The 21,802-nt window shown below is 43.8% G+C and overlaps 1 protein-coding gene and 1 non-coding gene across 2 annotated transcripts in view; both read right to left on the bottom strand.

Moving 5' to 3' along the window:
• SHROOM3 (shroom family member 3) overlaps positions 1-21,802 on the bottom strand; it is a 328,306-nt gene that overhangs the window by 38,155 nt on the left and 268,349 nt on the right. The window contains exons 3-4 of the mRNA XM_052642061.1: positions 19,051-19,182; positions 2,433-2,564 (exon numbers count right to left, since the gene is read on the bottom strand). Of these exons, the coding sequence (XP_052498021.1) occupies positions 2,433-2,564; positions 19,051-19,182 (264 nt within the window). The remainder of the gene's footprint in view (positions 1-2,432; positions 2,565-19,050; positions 19,183-21,802) is intronic.
• On the bottom strand, positions 14,352-14,423 carry TRNAG-GCC (transfer RNA glycine (anticodon GCC)). Its single transcript has one exon. It is a non-coding gene; the product is annotated as a tRNA-Gly (tRNA).

Here is a 21,802-nt window from a genome sequence, read left to right as displayed (position 1 = left end):
AAACCCCTCTGGAGGTTGGGGTGAGGAAGAAACAGCAAGCGGAAAAGCAGAGCCTGAAGAATATTGCACTTCTGATGTCAACACTGCCACACTCCTGGGGCCTCTGGGAGCTCACCATAGTTACCGTGGGCAGTGATTCTAGGCACCAATTGCAGCTGTCTTATTTCTGCCTTCAGCCCAGTGTATATTTAGGTCACAGTATGACTTCAGATTTAAGGGCCTCCTAAGGTTAATGGGCTTCCCTGCTGGCTCAGTGGTAAATAATCCGCCTGCAATGCAGGAGACCTGGGTTTGATCCCTGGTTTGGGAAGATCCCTTGGAGAAGGGAATGGCTACCCACTCTAGAGTTCTTGCCTGGAGAATTCCATAGACAGAGGAGCTTGGCAGGCTCCAATATGGGGTCTGACATGCAGTCGCAAACAGTGGGACACAACTTAGCAACTGAACATCAACAAAGGTTAGTGGTTAGGAGGGGTACATCCTGTTAATACACTCTTGCATTTTATAAATGTGTACTGGTTCATGCCATTAACCTCATTCCTTATTGTTTCACTGTGTCCTCTGACAAGTTTTCAGTCTTAATTATTGTAATTGCTTTTCATAATTACTGAGTGCTCACTATGTTCCAGGAACTACACTGTCTTACATGTGTTACTTTGTTTAATCCTCACTATGATCCAATGAGATATATATTATTAATTTCATTTTACAGACAAAGAAACCAAGATCAAAGAGGTTAAGTGCTTTGCTCAAGCTTATGCAGTAGGTAATGAAATTGAGACTGAAACTGAGGTCTGATTTATAAGCCCAAGTACCTCACCATCTGGTGTCCCTTCCACAGTTGGGCCTCCGCATTTAACCTTCTAAAAGCCTGTAACATGGCCATGCCCATAGAGCAAAACCACTGTGCCTGCATGGCATGTGGGCCCTGCTGGGGCTGTGTTTCTGGAGCACACAGGGCTCAGATGGTGAAATTTTTTCAGGGTTATGGGGAGGGCTGTGGGCAAGGGAAAGGAGTGTCTGTAACGAGGAGGGCAACCAAAAAGTATCCTAACAGGCCATGCCCACCAGTCAGAGCTCTAGGATTTATTTGGCCCTTGATCTGAGCAGATGTGGGTCATGGGGGTTCTGAGTCTTGGCCTCGCCAAATGCATAGCCACCATCTGTTTGTTAAGTAATCCTTCCAGCAACATCCTCCCCTCCCCGATACTGACCAGCACTTTGTGCCTGGCCACTCTGTGTCCGATTCTCTATGATCCCATGGACTGTAGCCTACAAAATTCCCGGCCCATGGATTATCCAGGCAAGAATACTGGAGTGGGTTGCCATTTCCTTCTGCGGGGGATCTTTCCAACCCAGGAACTGAATCTGCGTGTCCTGTGTCTCCTGCATTGGCAGGCGGATTCTTTACCACTGGCACCACGTGGGAAGCCCCCCCGCCTCCCTACTATAACCTATATCCACGTACTTCCAAAAAGTAGTAAGCAACAGGGCCTGCCTCCCTGGCATCAGAAGATGGACTCCAACTGGCATGGCTCCGAGTCTGTAGTAAATGCAGGGCTGTCCCGACTTCATTCTTTAATAGGTCTGGCGGGGGGAGGTCAAGCTTGGCTCCCTTCTCCTCAGTCCCCTTCAATTGTGTCGGGTCTGATTATTATAATAAATCCCTTCCCCTGCATCACTCGTGATGGCTCTGCTTTATCCTCACTGGGCCTTGACTGCTGGAGCAGTAAGACAAGCAGAAGAGAGGTGACTCACATAGCTAGTCCAGAGGAAGTATATGAGGTTATGGGCAATGGCTTTGAAACCTGGCTTGGATTTGATTCATGACTCAGGTACTGAGCAGATGTTTGAGCCTGGACAAACCCATCTCTCCAGCTTCAACGTCCTGTCCTATGAAATGGAGTCAAGAAGACTACATCTGTTTCAAGGGTGCATACAAAGGACCGCATGAGATGATGTACATACTGAACAGTCCTCAGTGTGTTAACTGCTTTGATTGGAGCTAAGTTGGATAACTGGCTTTAACAGAGAAAGAAAGACCAAGTGGGAAGTTCAAATACCGAATAAAACCATTCAGATAAAAAACAGATACATATTTGACTAAAAGAAAGGATGTGAAGCATCAAGGGAGGGAGCCGTCAGTTCTTCTGCTATAGTGTGTAATTGAGAAAGGTCTGATTGAGGATCAATAAACCCCATAAATATCTCAAATGGCTAGTCATTGTTCAAAATAACCCTGGCCTCTCTCCACGCTAGTCTAGCCCAGAAGGTGATGACTCATATACACGTCAGGGCTTTTAAGAGGATGCGGATAGTGGGTAGAGAGACTTTATACTTGGGGTGAGTAAAAGAAAACAATCCTTTCTGGGAACAGGGCATTTGAAAGCAAACCCCACCCCCACCCCCAGGTCTCAGCTGTGGTCACTTACCTGGAATGGTAGCTCTGGGGCCAAGGCGTGCCAATCGTGCCCTGAGATATCTGCATCATGATGGCATTGGGTCGGTTCTCCCCAAGTTTGGTCGAGTGCCAAGAGTGAGGCCGGCCTGCAGGTTCAGTGCGTCTGGGGAGGCATAGCACAGACCCTGCGTTAGGAGCAGTCTCCGCTGACCTCTTCACCAGTGAGATTTATGGACTTGGAAGCAGAGAATGCTGTATCTCAGAGATGGAACACAGTCGAGTAAATACTGGAAAACATCTTACTGTTCATTTCTCTTACCAACCATTGTTTTTTTTTCTGCTTTATTATTATTTTTATTTTCCTTTTCATTTTGACATGATTTCAGTTACATACAAATATTGCAAACTTAAAGAATTCCTGCATAAACCCTTGTGCACTGTTGAGAGTGCAAGCTGGTGCAGCCACTATGGAAAACAGTATGGCGTTTCCTTAAAAAAATGTAAAATAGAGCTACGATAGGATCCAGCAATCCCATGACTGGGTATTTATCCAAAGAAACTGAAATCAGGACCTTAAAGGGGTATCTGTACTCCCGTGTTCACTGCAGCATTACTCACAATAGCCAAGATAAGCCCTCCCTAAGTACACACAGAACTGACAAAGCTGAAGGGGAAAAGTGGGTGTTCTTCAGACTGCAAGGCTGGAGGTTGAATTTGGTAGGGAGGATTACACTATTGTACAGGTTCAGAGTCACAGAGTGGCTGAACTTTATTTTCGGCAAAAAAAAGTGAAATAATGTTCAGCATTGACTTCAGGGATTTCTAGACTGAAATCTCAATGGCAAGAAGAGAGGTGGTGCCCTGAAATAGCATGGAGCTACCCAGGCTTAATATCAGCTGGTACACCTCCTTCAGGAAGGAGCAGACACCTTGCAACAGACTCTGAAGCAGGAAAGGAGGCTGTGCAGAGAACAATGAAGATCAGTGGAACTCTCTCATCTAGATTAAGTGAAAAAAAAAAAAAAAATTATCTTTGTGCTTTTGAAGACAACAGTAGGCTCTCTTTTAAATCAGGGGTCCCAAACCCCCGGGCCATGGACTGGTTACTGGTCCATGACCTGTTAGGAGCCTGGCCACATGGCAGGTGGTGAGTGGCATGTGAACAAGCAAAGCTTCACCTGTGTTTACAGCTGTTCCCCACTGCTTGCATTACAGCCTGATTCTGCATTACGGTGAGCTGTGTAATTATCTCACTATGTATCACAATGGAATAGTCATAGAAATAAAGTACACAATAAATGTAATGTGCTGGAATCATCCTGAAACCATCCCCTATCCCCAGTTATTTGGGGAAAAACTGTCTTCCATAAAACTGGTCCCTGGTGCCAAAAAGGTTGGGAACTGCTGTTTTCAATGTAAGCTGTCCAGACCTCTCTCCAATTTCCTTCCCTTTCATTCAAGGGGCATCCACAGACACTTTCTACATGGCAGCCATTATGCTGGTGCTCGGGTTACAAAGCATCATTAGACCCAGATAGTTCACAGGGTAGTAGAAGAGACAGCCAAGCAGACCACTGTAACACACTGAGATGGGGTCCCTGATAGAGGTCTGTACAAGGTGCTCGGTGAACTCAGGAGAGGGAGTCACTGGGGGTTTCTGTTAACTAAGCCATGGAAGATTTCTCCAGATGGAAGGGGGTGGGAAATGGAAGGGAAGCACATCCACGTGGAAGAGCCAGCATGGCAGATGCATGAAATTACACAAGAACGTGGTACAAACAGCTTACATAAGTGGAGACTAGATGATGAGTGAGGGGGAGGCAGCAGATGAAGACGAAGAGGATCCATATCTCAACCGGCCTCACTGAAGGCAACAGACTGGAGGAACTGAAGGCCACTGAAGAACCTGAGCCAAGGAGGGCCATGTTCAAATTTGAGTTTCAGGAAGATACTGCCAATAATGAAAATAAATTTGAGAGAGACAGAGAGAGGATTGGAGGCTGTTGGACTGGCCAAGGTAAGAGATTAAATAAAGACCCAGCACGAAGGCAGGAGCAGTGAACTTAAACAGACAACAGATCTAATGCCCAGCCTGGCGAGCACTTGGATGTGGCTGGCGCAGAAGAGTGCAGTCCAGGAGGAAGGATGCCCTTTACGTTTGTGGCCTGAGCTAGGATGGTAATATTCCTCATCTATATAAAGAACTGTGAGATGAGGGGCTGGAACAGAGTGCGGAAGGAGGGAGACAGTGGGGTATTGCAATGTGAGGCGCCTGTGGGGTTGCAGTGGGGGACAGGAGGCAGTGGGAGCCACAGGACTGGCGTCTGGACTAGAGGTAGAAACTGAGGAGGCACGAAACACATGGCCTTTGAGAAAAGATAAGCTGCCTGGGCAGAGCGTCTAGGAGACTGAAAGGAAGTCCCTTAAAGATAAGCCTCTGAGAACTGTCCCAATTTGGGGGTGGAAGGGGGCTGGAGGGGGCTAGCAAGAGGCTTCCAGAGGAGCAGGAGGAAAACCAGGAGGGCATGGGAGTTTCACAGAATCCCCCAGGGAGAGGGTGGGGAGAGCAAGGACAAGGAACTGCCAAGCATTCCAACTGACTTGACTTGATGGCTGATAAGTCTCTGCGACGGAATGACAGGGAAGAGGCCTGAGTAGGATCAGGTAAGAGGGGAGTGAAGGAGTACGTCAGGGCTGCATGTTGTCACCCTGCTTATTTAACTTCTATGCAGAGTACATCATGAGAAACGCTGGGCTGGAAGAAGCATAAGCTGGAATCAAGATTGCCGGGAGAAATATCAATCACCTCAGATATGCAGATGACACCACCCTTATGGCAGAAAGTGAAGAGGAACTAAAAAGCCTCTTGATGAAAGTGAAAGTGGAGAGTGAAAAAGCTGGCTTAAAGCTCAACATTCAGAAAACGAAGATCATGGCATCTGGTCCCATCACTTCATGGGAAATAGATAGGGGAACAGTGGAAACAGTGTCAGACTTTATTTTTGGGCTCCAAAATCACTGCAGATGGTGACTGAAGCAATGAAATTAAAAGATGCTTACTCCTTGGAAGGAAAGTTATGACCAACCTAGACAGCATTATTCAAAAGCAAAGACATTACTTTTCCAACAAAGGTCTGTCTAGTCAAGGCTATGGTTTTTCCTGTGGTCATGTATGGATGTGAGAGTTGGACTGTGAAGAAAGCTGAGCGCTGAAGAATTGATGCTTTTGAACTGTGGTGTTGGAGAAGACTCTTGAGAGGCCCTTGGACTATAAGGAGATCCAACCAGTCCATTCTGAAGGAGATCAGTCCTGGGTGTTCATTGGAAGGAGTGATGCTAAAGCTGAAACTCCAATACTTTGGCCACCTCATGCGAAGAGTTGACTCATTGGAAAAGACTCTGATGCTGAGAGGGACTGAGGACAGGAGAAGGGGATGACAGAGGATGACATGGCTGGATGGCATCACCAACTTGATGGAAGTGAGTCTGGGTGAACTCCAGGAGTTGGTGATGGACAGGGAGGCCTGGCATGCTGTGATTCACGGGGTCGCAAACAGTTGGACAAGACTGAGGGACTGAACTGAAGAGGTGAGTGAGAGAGAAAATGGAGATAGCAAGAGGAGGTAATTCTTTAAAGAAGATAAAGAGGGTGGTAGCTAGAAGGCTGGGGCTTCCTTAGTGGCTCAGGGTCAATGCAAGAGACATGGGTTCGATCCCTGGTTGGGAAGATGCCCTAGAGAAGGGAATGGCTACTCACTCCAGGATTCTTGACTGGAGAATTCCATGGACAGAGGAGCCTGGCAGGCTACAGTCCATGAGTTACAAAGGGTCAGACGCGACTAAACAGAACAGCTAGAAGGCTAGAGGGAGCCAAGGAGTGTTCTTGCTGTTTTATTTTAAATGATGAGAAGTACAAGCAAGTCTATATGAGACAGGGCATGGATGTATGTGCAGCTGAAGAGAGGCTGCTGCTCCTTAAGAATCATGAGGAAATAGGAAAGGACAGCATTCCAGAGCACACGAAGGGCATGAAGGACATGAAAGGTGTGACTTTATGTGGAAGAGAAGCCAGATCCACTGGGATGAGAAAGGAGGAGGTCAGGTGGTGGTGCTCATAATGAAAGAGGGTGAGAGGACAGCTGAAAGGACTGAACTTCACACTCACTGTCCTCTAGAGGGCCGAGCGAGAGGCTCGATGCGGTGGGTGGGGATCAAAGGGCATGACAGGTGAGGACTGAAGTGCTGAAACTGAACTAATGATACTGAAAGGATTTAATAACTAAGATATGTTCTCTGCTCTTAAGCTTACACCCTGGTGGGGGGACTAAATGAAGTATTTCTCTAATAAATAATAAACTGTAAAGAAATAATTCTTACAGTGAAGATAAAGTGCCCAAGAGTTGCAATGCCAAGACAGGACACTCAACTTGGGAAGACGCTTCTCCAGAGTAGATTGCAGAGGTTGACTGTTTGCCTTGGATTAAGGGTGGGAGTTTCCCTTGTGGCTCAGCTGGTAAAGAATCCACCTGCAGTACGGGAGACCTGGATTTGATCCCTGGGTTGGGAAGATCCCCTGGAGAAGGGAAAGGCTACCCACTCCAGTATTCTGGCCTGGAGAATTCCATGGACTGTATAGTCCATGGCGTCACAAAGAGTTGGACAGGACTGAGCGACTTTCACTTTCAGGGGTGGAAGTGTGTGTGGGGAAGGTGCGTAGATTTCATCACAGTTGTAACACACTAAGAACAGGATGTTTGTGAAACAAACAAATCAATAGGTCCTGAAAAACACAGCCCTTTCATTTGGATGCAGAACATATGTTGGGAGGTTTCAGAGATAAATCTTTGTTTTACAACAGTCTTCCAAAATATGCAATTTAGAGATGACATGAGGAAAAAGAACAATGAAAAAGATGACCAAAATATAGCCCACCAACATTGGGAGTCTGAATAAAGAGCAATTTGGTAATATTCAGCAAGATAATTTTTAAGTAACATATTCATCAAAAGATTGAAACACAACCTAAATGCTCATCAACAGCAGGCCAGTTAAGTCAGTGTGGTACCTCCAGACAATGGAAGATGCATGTAGCCATTAAAAGAACTGAGTAGTTCTATACATGCTGACTTGGAAACAGCTCTAAAATATATGGTAAAAGGACAAAATTAAGACACAAAACTGTGCATACAGTATGCTGCTGAACATGGGGGGAAACATTCTTCAGTTTATTAATGTAAAGAATATTTCTGGAAGAATTCTTGAGAAACTAGAACCAATCAATGACTGCCTCTGGGGAGAAACATTTATTTTTCAGGTATTTCCTTTTCTAACTTTTGAATTGTATACCATGTACATGTGTTACCTATTAAAAAGCCAAATATTAAAAACTCATTTTTAAAATAAAATTCAGTGTACCTGGAGATAACCAAAAAAGTCAAACAGCTGTTTATTGACCTTTTCAATGATGCAAGTAATTTAATAAGCATTCCTAAGGGCACAGCATGCTTTACATTTTAGGATCATTTTGATCTTAAAGAAGATAAGGAAACATTTTCCTAAAGCACATTACATCATGAGCATATCAATAAGAGTCAGAGGACCATTTAATTTTAAAATTGAGCAAACTAAGTTTTGTGTGTGGGTGTAATTCAAACAAAGCCCTTGTGTTGCATTCCTAACCACAAACAAGGAAGCTTCATTGCGTGGGATGGGTAGGCTGATGAAACTGGAACTAGGCAAGTGACATAATGTCCTTCTTAGATGATTTTGTCCTAACACACAGAGAGATATGAATGCAAAGCATGTTTTGGAGAAATTTACAGTAAATTAGTTCATGTCTTTCGAGCAGTATTCACTCATCTCCTTCCATGTGCCTTCTACCTTGCTGTGACTATGGTTTCCATTCAATTTAATTCAAACTTAACTTGAAGAAAGTAGGGGAAACCACTAGGCCATTCAGGTATGACCTAAATCAAATCCCTTATGATTATACAGTAGAAGAGGAAATAGTGACAAACAGATTCAAAAGATTAGATATGATAGAGTACCTGAAGAACTATGGACAGAAATTTGTAACACTGTACAGGAGGCAGTGACCAAAACTATCCCAAAGAAAAAGAAACGCAAGAAGGCAAAGACGTTGTCTGAGGAGGCCTTACAAATAGCTGAGAAAAGAAGAGAAGTGAAAGGCAAAGGAGAAAGGGAAAGAAATACCCAACTGAATGCAGAATTCCAAAGAACAGCAAGGAGAGATAAGAAAGCCTTTTTAAGTGAACAATGCAAAGAAATAGAAGAAAACAACAGATTGAAAAAGACTAGGGATCGCTTCAAGAAAATAAGAGATATCAAGGGAACATTTCATGCAAAGATGGGTACAATAAACGACAGAAACAGCAAGGACCTAACAGAAGCAGAAGAGATTAAGAAGAGGTGGCAAGGATACATAGAAAAACTACTCAAAAAAGGGCTTAATGACCCAGATAACAACGATGGTGTGGTCATTCTGGAGTGTAAAGTCAAGTGGGCCTTAGGAAGCATTACTAGGAACAAACCTAGTTGAGATTATGGAATTCAAGCTGAGCTATTCAAATCCAAAAAAGATGATGCTGTTCAAGTGCTGCACTCTATATGCCAGCAAATTTGAAAAACTCAGCAGTGGCCACAGGACTGGAAAAGGTCAATTTTCATTAAAATCCTGAAGAAGGGCAATGCCAGAGAATGTTCAAACTATTGCACAGTTTCCCTCATTTCATATGCTGGCAAGGTAATGCTCAAAATCCTTCAAGCCAGGCTTCAACAGTATGTCAGCTGAGAACTTCCAGAAGTACAAGCTGGATTTAGAAAAAGCAGAGGAACCAGAGACCAAATTGCCAATATCCACTGGACCATAGAAAAAGCAAGAGAATTCCAGAAAAGCATCTGTTAATTGACTATGCTAAAGTCTTTGACTGTGTGGATCACAACAAACTGTGGAAAATTCTTAAAGAGATGGGGATACCAGGCCACCTAACCTGCCTTTTTTCCAGTAGTCATGTATGGATGCGAGAGCTGGATCATAAAGCAGGCTGAGCGCCAAAGAATGATGCTTTCAAACTGTGGTGTTGGAGAAGACTCTCGAGAGTCCCTTGGACTGCAAGGAGACCAAACCAGTAAATCCTAAAGGAAATGAATCCTGAATATTCATTGCGAGGACTGATGCTGAAGCTGAAGCTCCAATACTTTGGCCACCTGATGTGAAGAGCCGACTCACTAGGAAATAACCCTGATGCTGGGAAAGACTGAGGAGAGGCAAAAAGGGCAACAGAAGGTTAAGATGGTTGGATGGCATCGCTGACTCAATGGACATGAATTTGAGCAAACTCTGGGAGACAGTGAAGGACAGGGAAGCCTGGAGTGCTGCAGACCCCTCTTTGTGCAAAGAGTTGGACATGACTGAGTGACTGAACACCACCACCACCTTGATGTAGTACAACGGGACCTCAGGGAGGTCACAGATGGCCGCAAGGAGTTTATAATCCTACTGGGGAGCCTTGAATGGGAGAAAAAGTATTAAACAGCGTCAGGGCATTACTCATTCACTCAAAAAATACTTCAGTGCCTACTGAGTGCCAAGTATCATTCTGGGCACTTGACACATTTTCTCACGTAACCTTTATACTCTATGATGTAGGACACTTATGCAGTCTCACTCTTCCTCCCAGCCCTCTCCACCCATTTCTCTTCTCCCTCCAGCTAATCTCTGTGGTTAATTTCTTATCTATCTTTTCTAGGGATTTGTTACGCAAATACAAACAGAAACAGAAACAGATCCCTTTCGCTCCCTTCACAATAGGAGAGTTATGTGGTGCTCTGCTGCGGCTGCTTTCAGTTGCTCAGGCATGCTGACTCTTTGCAACCCCATAGACTGTAGCCCACCAGACGCCTCTGCCCATGGGATTCTCCAGGCAAGAATACTGGCGTGGGCGGCCATTTCCCACGCCAGTGGATCTTTCCGCCCCAGGGATTGAACCTGTGTCTCCTGCAGCTCCTGCGTTGGCAGGCGGATTCTTTACCACTGAGCCACTGCAATTTGGTAGTTATTGCTAAATTGCTCCTTTTATACTTTAGAAAGTGAAAGTGAGGTCGCTCAGTCGCGTCTGACTCTTTGCGACCCGTGGACTCTAGCCCACCAAGCTCCTCCGTCCATGGGATTCTCCAGGCAAGAATACTGGAGTGGGTTGCCATTTCCTTCTCCAGGGGATCTTCCCGACCCAGGGATCAAACCCAGGTCTCCCACATTGCAGGCAGATACTTTAACCTCTGCACCACCAGGGAAGCCCTTTTTTGGGGAGACAAATAACATGAATAATTAAATGTCACTGTGCAAGTGATTCTTAGAGGAGATCATATCTTCTTTAGTATATAAGAATAGATTATTTGTATTTGAACAAAAATGGCATTTCAGGCATTTCCAGTTTATGGGAAAATGATGTACCTCAAACACAAAACCCATCATCTTCCAAAATATTAAAAAAAAAAAAGGTGGTAACTGTTCTTTGGCAAGGGCATTGCTTTTGAGATATCCTTTAGCCCTTTTCAGCATCCCTCACCTCTAGGTTCTGTGACTACTGGGCTCCTCAAAGCTATACTTCAGATTTTTTGGATTCATAGAAAAATCTAACAAGCAAACATTTCCAAGGCTTTCATTACTGCCTAACCTCTGTGTCTTTAAAAAGTGGCTCAGTGGGTAGAAAGGTATGCGTTAGGTAATATAACCCCATAGCAACACACAGTCCTTTGTGGAAAGAGAAGTTCTTTTAAAATGTCACATCCTGATAATATGCCCTGGGGACTTTTGGCTTTGGCAACTGAATCACAAGTAACAGTGAAGTCTAACATCTAAAATTTGCATAAAAAGTAAAAGCAAAATCTTTTCTTGTAAGAAGTTTACCCCATTCTTCCACACCTGTTCCAACATCCTTTCACTACTAGTTTATCTCCTCCTCACCCTTCATTTTGAAACATTTTTAAGCTTAAATTTTATTGATGACCACACAAAACTATTATCATAAAAAAGAGGGACTAGCCAGGGGGTGGGTGGGTGTTTTTCACTTAGTCACCAAAGGGTGATAATGCTGAAATTTCTTTTCTCACTATGCCCTCTTTCTTTCTCCTCCCCTCAACTCTGACATCTACAGAGAAATCAGAAGTCAACTCTCCTTCCCACACTTCACAGTCCGCCTATAAGCGATGGCAGAGGTTGACACTAACAGGATCTTTGTTCTGTAACAGCATTCATCTTTGTTTTTCTTTGACTTTCAAATACAACTACAATACAGTAGCATAGAATAAAGAGATAAGCATAAGCTCTAATTAACAACAATTTCTTCTTCTCAACTCTCAACTTGGAACTAGACATTTTTTTGTTGGAGGAAGGAAGGAGGAACTTCAGATATCAGACGCTACCAGTTGAATTTTTTCTTCCCTACTACCTCTTTGTGCCATAGAATATGTTTAAAGGGTACCCTTTACATCAAATACCAACCAAGATATTTCAAAAGCAAGCTAATTATTTTTTATACAGTGCTAACGTATGAATTAAATTTCATTTGCCAAAATAAGGAAAGAGGGTTTTTGGTGTGTGTGAGGTAGAAGCCTTATCTTTTGGTAGGGATTTTTTTCTAAACACCATTCAATTAAAAAAATAAAAGAAATAAATGCTCTGCAAATCTCCCAACACTGAAGACATGATTCTCTTTTGGAGTAAGTGTTATGCGTTGTAGTATGTTTTTCTCTTCTCTATACCAGTTTCTCTTTATTTAGAGGAAGAAGACACAAATGAGGAATTAAAGGCAACAATAAAACAAATGAAAGAGTAGAAAGCATTAATTTTAGATAAGAACCTTAATCAATGGTCAAAAGAAGGATCTACATTTTAAAATCATTTCAGAAAAGAATGTTCATTAAAATTTTCAGATATTATTGAAACTAAAATGAAGAGAATAATGAAAGTTTTAAGGCAAAGAGGCTGAAAACCGTATGAACACTTGCTCCAGCCCCTCAGTTCCTACTTGCTAACATTTCCATGATAAATTTTACAACAAGGAGGAATTTAATTGCTACCACCATTCACACATAACCTGACACTCTGGGGAGAAAATAATAAAACTTGGAAGAATGCTCTCTCTTATTCACCTTTAAGTGAAAGAACGCCAAATAAAAACCTGAAAAACCAGCCCTGGATCCTTCTCTCTATTATACACGCTTTATAATCTAAGCAGTTCATTTTCCTTTTTACCTTTTACATGGTACAATAATAAAAATAAATAAATATTCAAGTCACATTGAGATCCAGGACAAGACCACAACCGGTGCAGCCACCTGTTCTTTGCCATATCATATTTTCTTTCAAGTAGAAGCATCCCGGAGGCAAAGCACTGGCACAGCTCTGAATAAAAATTTCAGATCAAAGATTCTATAAGGATACAAGCTGAATTTGAATTATTGTGAATAAAGGAAAAGATAGTCAAATATTTAAGCCTTCCATTGTGATGGATGTCAATAAGGGACACTCAGCAATCTGAATAAACACTTCTTTCATGCAAACTCAAAGTTAAAGGAAAAGACTACGCCTTTCCTTTAAAACTGAGACTACAGTTGCAGGTTCCTTTTCTTTATACAAATGTTGGCAAAGAGAATAGAGAACTTGGTTACAAGTACATAGATAAGTAGCCATTCCTTGCGAGAAACAGGAATTATTACTCTGAAATTCCCTGGGGAAATGGGGAAGCAAAACCATGAAGTTACACAACACAAAGCAATTGCTAACTTGAAACAGATAAAAATCACTCTAAACGCATACATCATAAGAAATACAGTGACTGTACACGTCGGAGAGAGAATGACTGAAAATTCCCACACAGGACTATTGATAGTACACGGAATAATCAGAGGTGCTCAAATAATGAGAACTTACATGACAATTTAGAGAAATGGGCTTAAACTTAATACAAGATAGCACAACATCAATAGACACCTGTGAAAGGCTTGTCAGCTGAGAATCCTGCAATGCAAGATTCTAAATCTCACTCTAACATAACCATGGGCTTACCTTGTGGCAAAGAGAAACATCCTAGATAACAACCCTCTGGACACCTGCACGTCATACTCAGGAGTGGGATATAAAGCCATTGTACTCTGCTACTGCTCTTTCTGCTTCTTCTGGGGCTGGCAAGGCTCCTCAATGATGCCAGCATCTCCCATCAGACAGCTTGAACTACCCAGAACTCACTAAGCTTCATGCAAGTGGGAGGGACTCAATTCCAGCCACCTCTGTAAACTGCCAATTAAGACGCAATTCCTGCTCTCTAAGAGGGAAGAAGAGAAACTGACCCTTAGTAACTTCTGAGAAGAACCAGCATCTTAGACAGCATGCAGCTCAGGAATGCCAGAATTCTATTCTGTGGGCAGGAGGAGGAGAGAAGGAAGGAAACCATCTGCTGATAAAAGGCATCACACTGTACTCAGAAGTTTCCTTTTTAATTGATCTTCTTTGCTGAACCTAAGCCCTCCTCCACATCCAAAAATGCCACTGTCTGCAAAAATACATGTTAATGGCGTTAAACTTCCCACAGTTTGGGAGACTACTGAAGGAGGTCCTATACCAAACATCCACTGAGGTTCCTGAGACACACTGATGGGGACAGAACTCACTGCCAATGGAAGTGTAAAGTACCAGCTGAGCTCAACTTGCTGCCCAAATGAGAAGGAATAAAGAATCAAAGCCTGAGTTTCTACGGCCCATTCATCTCAACAGAGCACATATCACCACGTACGGTAAGTGAAACAAACTCGCTCAGTCGTGTCCAACTCTTTGCGACCCCATGGACTGTAGCCCACCAGGCTCCTCTGTCCATGGGATTCTCCAGGCGAGAATACTGGAGTGGGTTGCCATTTCCTTCTCCAAGGGATCTTCCCAACCCAGGAATTGAACCTGGGTCTCCCGCATGGCAGGCAGGTGCTTTATCCTCTGAGCCACCAGGGAACTTTCACTTTCACTTTCATGTATGGTAAGCACTTACTAATTAGATGAGGTGGTCATTACAATGATGATGGTGACTGGTGCTGGAGGGTGAGGAGGGGACGAGATGTTTATGGAGAAAGCACTGGCTTGGAAAATCTTGAGTTTTAAGCTGGAACATTTTGTCTCTTGAACTAACTCACTGGACTACTCTAGCCTGAGGCTTGACAGAATTTAGGTAGAAGTTCTGCCAAGATAAGTTAGATCATAGGATTCCTATTGACAGGCTAGACAAGAGAATTAGGAATCCAACCAGGAAAAGAATAGAACTGGATCAATGAGAATATTAAGCCCTGGACCACTAAGAGCTTCACCTTCTCTTTAACTTGATGATTTAGTGGGTTCCTATATATACCTGGGAGGAGGGAGTTTTTGTTCTTTCTCTTATAAATAAGCAAGAAAATCCTTTCTATTTTCTCCATGAAAAAGGAGCTATATATATCCATGACCCCCTGGACTTGGAATTGGCTCATGACATGATCCCAGCCCTCTTCAATTTCCAAATTGGTGTAGGCTTCCACGGCCTGTTAAGAATTAGACTTGCTCACTGCCCACTACTAACCTTCCACCTCAAAACCTGTAGACTCCTAAGATGATAAGCACATCATGTCTGCTCTCTCTAAAGACATCAGCGTTTCACCCCTTCCCCTGTTTCAAAACAGGACTTAGCAAGGAGATCAAACCAGTCAATCCTAAAAGGAATCAACCCTGAATATTCATTGGAAGGACTAATGCTGAAGCTGAAGCTCCAATGCTCTGGCCACTTGATGTGAAGAGCCAACTCACTGGAAAAGACCCTGATGCTAGCAAAGATTGAGGGCAGGAAGAGAAGCAGGTGGCAGAGCGTGAGATGGTTAGATAGCATCACTGACTCAATGGACATGAATGTGAGCTAACTCTGGGAGATAGTGAAGGACAGGGAAGCCCAGCGTGCTGCAGTCCCTGGGGTCACAAAGAGTCAGACACGACGGAGCGACTGAACAACTAACAGGCCACAGCCAACTTGAAAGAACTCTTAATGGCCAAAGCTGGAACAATTTGAGCAATAAAATAAATAACCCACAGAATAACATAATATGAAGGAGTTCTTACTTATACACATAGTCGAATAAATAAATAAATGGAGGAAAAGATAGAGCTCTTCCTTACAGAAGACATCTAATTAATAAAGGTAGAAGGAATGAAGGAAACAGACTCATCTTTAGAACATTACAGTCATAATTGTCACAGGCAATATCCCTTGACAGATGCTAAAAATCAATGGGAGATCGTTTGAGGAGAAACGATCTTTGCAAAGCCTCAAAACTATCTCCCCCTTACCCAAGATATGTGTTAACTGCAAGAAGACCAACAATAACTTTACAGTGAAGAAACCTCACCTTTAACCAGGTAACCAAGGTTAACATCACCAGTAATAACACGTATTGACACCACGTAACACTGGAAATGACCCCCTAAAACGGACACATCGTTTCTGTGGTATTCTTGCCGAAAATGCTTAACCTCTATCCAACCATGAGATGATACCAGACAAACCGAAATAGAAAACATTTGACAAAAAACCTGGTCCACACTCTTCACGAAGTGTCACGGTCATAAAAGATGAGGAAAGACTGAGGAAGTATCATGGATTCGAGAAGACTAAGGGATCATGACAACTAAAGACAATGTAGGGTCCTGGAATGGAAAAAGGACATTGGGGGGATGAGCGGCGGGGAGGTGATACCTGACTAAAGTCCATCAAGGGTTATAGTCTGTAGTTAGAAGTACTACACCAACACTAGTCCTTAGTTTTATTATTTACACTGTGGTTTCAAAAGATATTAACATTACAGAAAGCTGGGTGATGGGTGGATAGAAAACCTCTGTACTATTTTCACAGCTTTTCTGTGAGTCTAAAATTATTTCAAAATAAAAAGTAAAAAAGCAAAACAGGCAGGATTTGAGATCTGAATAAATTGGATGAGAACCAGACCAATTTCCAGGTTCAGTCCTACATCAGTAAAAGAGGGTTGCAGAGATCTAAGAGCATAGGAAAGAAAATGGGTGAACTATTGTAGGGGCTTACAATATACCTGTGGAGATAAGATACATACACATGTGAAATCCTTAGAGGATAAGTAGAGGAAAAATTTCGGCCAATAGGACATGAGCAGGCATGACGTTTTCAAAAGGAAAAAGTCTATCTGCTCCCTTACAGTCTCCCTTCATACAGACACACCATCATGAGCCAGTTTTGACCATGAAGATGAGGGCAACCCCAGCTTATTTCAAAGATGATCTCTTCATGGTTATAAGCACAGTCTCCGCATGGTTAGGACACCACCTAGATATACATTTAGGTTTGTCTGTTTTATACAGCTGTTAAGGGTTGTTTTACGAAACACTTCAATTGTTTCAAACTCAAACCCAGGTCTGTGTGATTCCACTGTTCACGTTCTCAGCCCCCATTTAGTCTCAGTTCTACCTGCCTTCATCTACCTCTTGAAAGGCCCCACAATTGCCCACAAGTGTCCGGTGGCAGAAACCTGGGAGCCACACTCTTTAATCTCTTCTCCCACCCTCACCTGTTCTTGATATGTCTCTTAAATTCATCTCAAATCTGTCTCTTCTCTTGTCCCATCACCTCTTGCTAAGTCCAAGTCTTGATCATTGTTTGCTCAGGCCAGTAGAGTAACTTCCTAACTACGACTTCCTGGCCTGAAATCCTTCAGCACTGATGCTACATTAACCTACACAGCTCATGGAGTCTCGTGAAATAAAAGGCTCTGATCCTCTACATTCTGAAGATCCTAGGAGGCTGAAGGGAATAGAGATAACCTTGGGGCTTCTGTTTCTTTGGACTGTCCCTGGGGTCATCTCACACCAGTGGCTTCTCTCATAGACGGAGGCCTCTGCACATCTCAGCCTGTCCTCATTTGGTATGTTCAAACTGCTTTTGAATCTTTTTTCAAACGAAACCTTACAAAGAATCCTCATATAGACATCAGATACAAATATTGATTATATAAAATATATTTTAATATATAGTAGCATATTCATAAAATGGGTCACTGAATAAACCTAAATTTATGTTTATTTATAATCCAAGCTCACACATCTACATGAAAGAACTGCCCCAAACTGAAATCAGGATAACTGACAACAATGATAACTGCCACACTGAGTGCTTATGGGTACCACTCTGTTTTACGTGCATCAGCATTTTGAATCCTCTCAGCAACTGAATGGCGAAGATTAGTTATTAAACACATTTTACATATTGGAAACAGAACTTAAATAACTTGCCTGCAGTTATATATATATATATTTTTTTTTTATTGCTTATGGTTGCTTTACAATGTTGTGTTAGTTTCTGCTGTATAGCAAAGTGAATCAGCTATACACATATGTATATCCCCTCTTTTTTGGATTTCCTTCCCATTTATGTCACCAGAGAGCACTGAGTATAGTTCCTCATGTAAGTTCTCAATAGTTATCTATTTTATACGTGTGTGCACCCATGCAAAGTCACTTCAGTTGTGTCTGATTTTTTGTGACCCTATGGACTGTAGCCTACCAGGCTCCTCTGTCAATGGGGATTCTCCAGGCAAGAATACTGGCGTGGGTTGCCATGCCCTCCTCCAGGGGATCTTCCCAACCCAGGGATTGAACCCATGTCTCTTACGTCTCCTTCGTTGACAGGCAGGTTCTTTACCCCTAGGCACCACCTGAGAAGCCTAATCTCCCAATCTATCCCATCCCATCCTCTTTGCCCCTGCATTATATATTAAATGGCAGAATTAAGATGTGAATTCTAGGTAGACTGATTCCATGGACCCCATCTTACTATATTATACTGCCTTTCATGCTGGCACACAGACTTACATGACAGCGATGAAAAGGATGATAAGAATGAGAACATCATCAATATACCAGCACCTAATATTTACTTCACCGACAATGAGCAGGCTCTGTGCTAAGTGCTTTGAATATCTCATCTCCTTGAATCCCCACAACTGTCCTATGAAGTAGGCTGTTATGCTAATTGCTGAGTGGAGTGGCTGTGAGCTCAAACTGTCTGAATTTGAACCTACCACCTAACTAGATGCCTTTACACTAGTGCAAACCTCACAGCACTGGGGTGAGAATCTGACGAGGTACGCAAAGCCCTAGCACACAGGAAGCCCAGATAAGTAGTTACAAATTTCCATTAGGCCAACTTTGTAATCTCGGGACATTTCTCAATGAGTATCAGCTCAAAGACGAATCCATCTTGTTGTACAAGTCATTTCCAAAATGTAGGGCATTGGTATATCTCTGAGTATTTTTAATTATAGTTTTAAAAATGGCTGTGAATGTAGTTTTTTAAAAGATATTTGCATCAAATGATTTGAGGGACCCCTCAGATTACCTGCCAGGAACCTGATGCTTCTTCAGAACCTAGTTGGGAAACTGTCATCAGGATGGTTATCCTTCTGAATTCCAAGCTTCTGCTTGACCTCCTCACCTCTCTCATTCATCTGTATTTGTGACCAGACTTGGCCCTCATTCCCTCTTCCCGCAGCCAAGTCCTTCCAGACCACTCAACAAGGTCCTCCGTGCCTCTTACCTGTGCTTCAGCCGAGGTTTAACCCCTCCTGACCATGCTACTTTTCTGTGCTGGGGGTCAGAGGTGAGGTGCTCTGGGCCGAACGAGTCAGAGGTGCCAGTGTCTGCAGGGCCTGGTTCTGCACACGCATCTCTGGCGAAAGGAGGAAAACAAGAAGTTGAGCGTGGTGGTGTTCGTGGGCAGGGTGGATAAACGAATCCAATATGGACAAGGTCTGAGAATTCACTGTAGAGCTGGCACAGCGCAGTGCAGCTGAGCACAGAGGTCTAAGCCTGCACCCACCCAGGCACTCTGTACTGGTGGGGGTTGTCACCCTCCCCTATCTGTGTTTCTACAATAAGCAATAAGGTATACTTCCCAATCTCAGAATTCTAGATTTTTCCAACCAAGCAGGGAGAAAGACTCATTGACCATTATGAAGAAAAACCCGCCTATAATTCAGGATCTGTTAGTGAATAAGTGAAAAACTTGAACTCACTGAAGGAGGTGGTTTCCTGAGACAAGTTTCTGCTGCCTCCCAACCCAGGGTAGCTGGAAGGAAAGCAACACCCAGAGCACCAGCCCTGGCTCCGTCTGCACCAACGCTCGAGACCAAGCTATTTCAGATTGTTTAGATTCCACTGCGCTGGAGGCAAGCCTTTCGTGTGTCCATGTAAATCCACCCTCCAGCCCCCAGTCCCTAACACCATTTCCCTAGCGCTTTTCCTCCATACACCCAGGGAGCCAGAGAAAAATGTTAAGCCCCGAGTGGCCAGTGCGTTCCCCGTGGGAACAGATGTATTTCTTCTCCTGTGGAGTCTTGGCTTCTTAATTTCCAAACACTGTGTCTTCACCTCCAAGGTCTGCTCTTGATCAGTGAGTCTGTTCCCTGCATCAGACTCTGAGGCAGGTTCGCTACACTGGGTACCAGTAATATTCTTTCATGTCTCTTTGAGAGCTGACCGGTAGCCCCCGCACCACATCCTATAAGCAGGTGTCTGAAGAAGGTGCAAATGCCTGCGGTTTCTCTTCTGCACAGGCCTTGGGTGAGAAGCGGTGGGATTAGGCATGGTATTGATTTCTTTGTATTTCAGAATAGGGAGGGAGATGATCAGGCAGTCAGCAGGGAGTTTCCACTTCTAAGCTTTCGTCTAGTTTTATCTAAGTGTAATCGCCTCCTGTTACCTTACTTTTCTCAACAATTTGAGGATGTCTGACTTGGAATATATTCAGTATTCCCCTGGACCGGAAGTCTGAAAGCCTGGTTGAGGTTCTGTCACTTGTGAGCCGAATGACATCGGACAAGTAAATGGTGAGCCCCGGGCTCCTCATGGGGAGCCTGAGAATATGGCAGAACCCACAGTGTAGGAGCCTGCCCCCAGCCACTGAGCAAAACTCTGTGACCTTGTTCTCTCTGTGCCTGTTCTTGGATCTCTGAAATAGGTGCAAAGGAACAATGGCTTTCATAGCATTGTTGAGAGGTGCTGTGTCAGCTGCTCAGTCATGTCGGACTCTTTGCAAGCCTATGGACTGTGGCCTCCATCCACGAAATTCTCCAGGTAAGAACACTGGAGTGGGTTGCCATGCCCTCCTCCATGGATCTTCCCAACCCATGACTGAACCTGGGTCTCCCACATTGCAGGTAGATGCTTTACCATCTGAGCCACCAGAGAAGCCCAATTCAGGTAAAGCACGTAGAATAATAAGGATGTCTGTACCTACTCAGCACTCAGCAAATCAGCTCCTATAATTATATGTATCCTGCGGAGGTGCTATCAAGCTTCTAGATAATATCTGTTAACTGTCCCGCATACTGCCTACACATGGGGTATCTGCTTAATTAAGGAGTCATTTTCGTTATTGTCTTCAACCTTCATTTTAGAACTCCTTTCAGCCAAGATTGTTATGTAAAACAGACACGACTAAAAGACCTGATTTATGCTGGAAGTAACAGCAAAAAGAGCCTCGTCCAGAGTTAGCACGTCGGAGCCTTTTGCAGAATTCATCAGTGTGGTCTCTAATTAGGGTTTCTCCTACAGCCCTAAGCCGCAAGAAAAAGCTCTGGCATGCTAACTCTGGACAAGGCTCTTTTGGCCCCAGTGGCCATCTGGTTTAAGCTGAGGTGGAAAGTAGACTCAAAGGCATCTTATCAAATCCATGAACGTAAAGATGACACAGCACATCCACAGCCACCCATTGGTAGAATCCATTTCGACAGCAAGCTTGTCTTTCTGGCTCTCCTCTAGACCCTGCTGCTGTCCATGGGGGAAAACAAGAAAGACCAGGCCTAAGCTTTCACAAAACTTTCGTGGCATTTAATAACTTCCTCATTTTGCGCCTAAACCACAGTTGTTGGCTCTGCCCTCTCTGCACAATGGAGTCCTTTCCTCTCTCCTTAGCCCCTACCCCTCTCTGGGAGGCACCAAAAGACGGAAGGTCCAAGGTGCAGGCTGTCTGGGGTGAAGGGCTAGAAGGAAGAGCAGGCAAATAGGAAAGAGATGGAAGCAAGAAGAACAGGAGGCTGTTTCATCTTTTTAAGGATTTTTCACGCAGGATTCTTCTCACCCCTAGCAGAGATCAGCACCCCAGCAATGACCTCTGGGGGACCAGGCTGAGGTTAACAACCAGGCTAAGTCACAGCACAGCCTCCCTGCCAATCTTCACCTCCCCTGACCCTGGGTGGGCTGCCTGGATGCTCGACACCAAGGAGGAAGCAAGGCTGAAAGGAAGGCAGGAAGGATGACCAGCACCCAGAACATACCTTCTCTGCCCT

This window comes from Budorcas taxicolor, chromosome 6, assembly GCF_023091745.1.
Source record: "Budorcas taxicolor isolate Tak-1 chromosome 6, Takin1.1, whole genome shotgun sequence".
Taxonomy (NCBI): Eukaryota; Metazoa; Chordata; class Mammalia; order Artiodactyla; family Bovidae; genus Budorcas; species Budorcas taxicolor.
The sequence above is the reverse complement of the archived record's forward strand: the minus strand, read 5'-3'. Positions and strand labels throughout refer to the sequence as shown.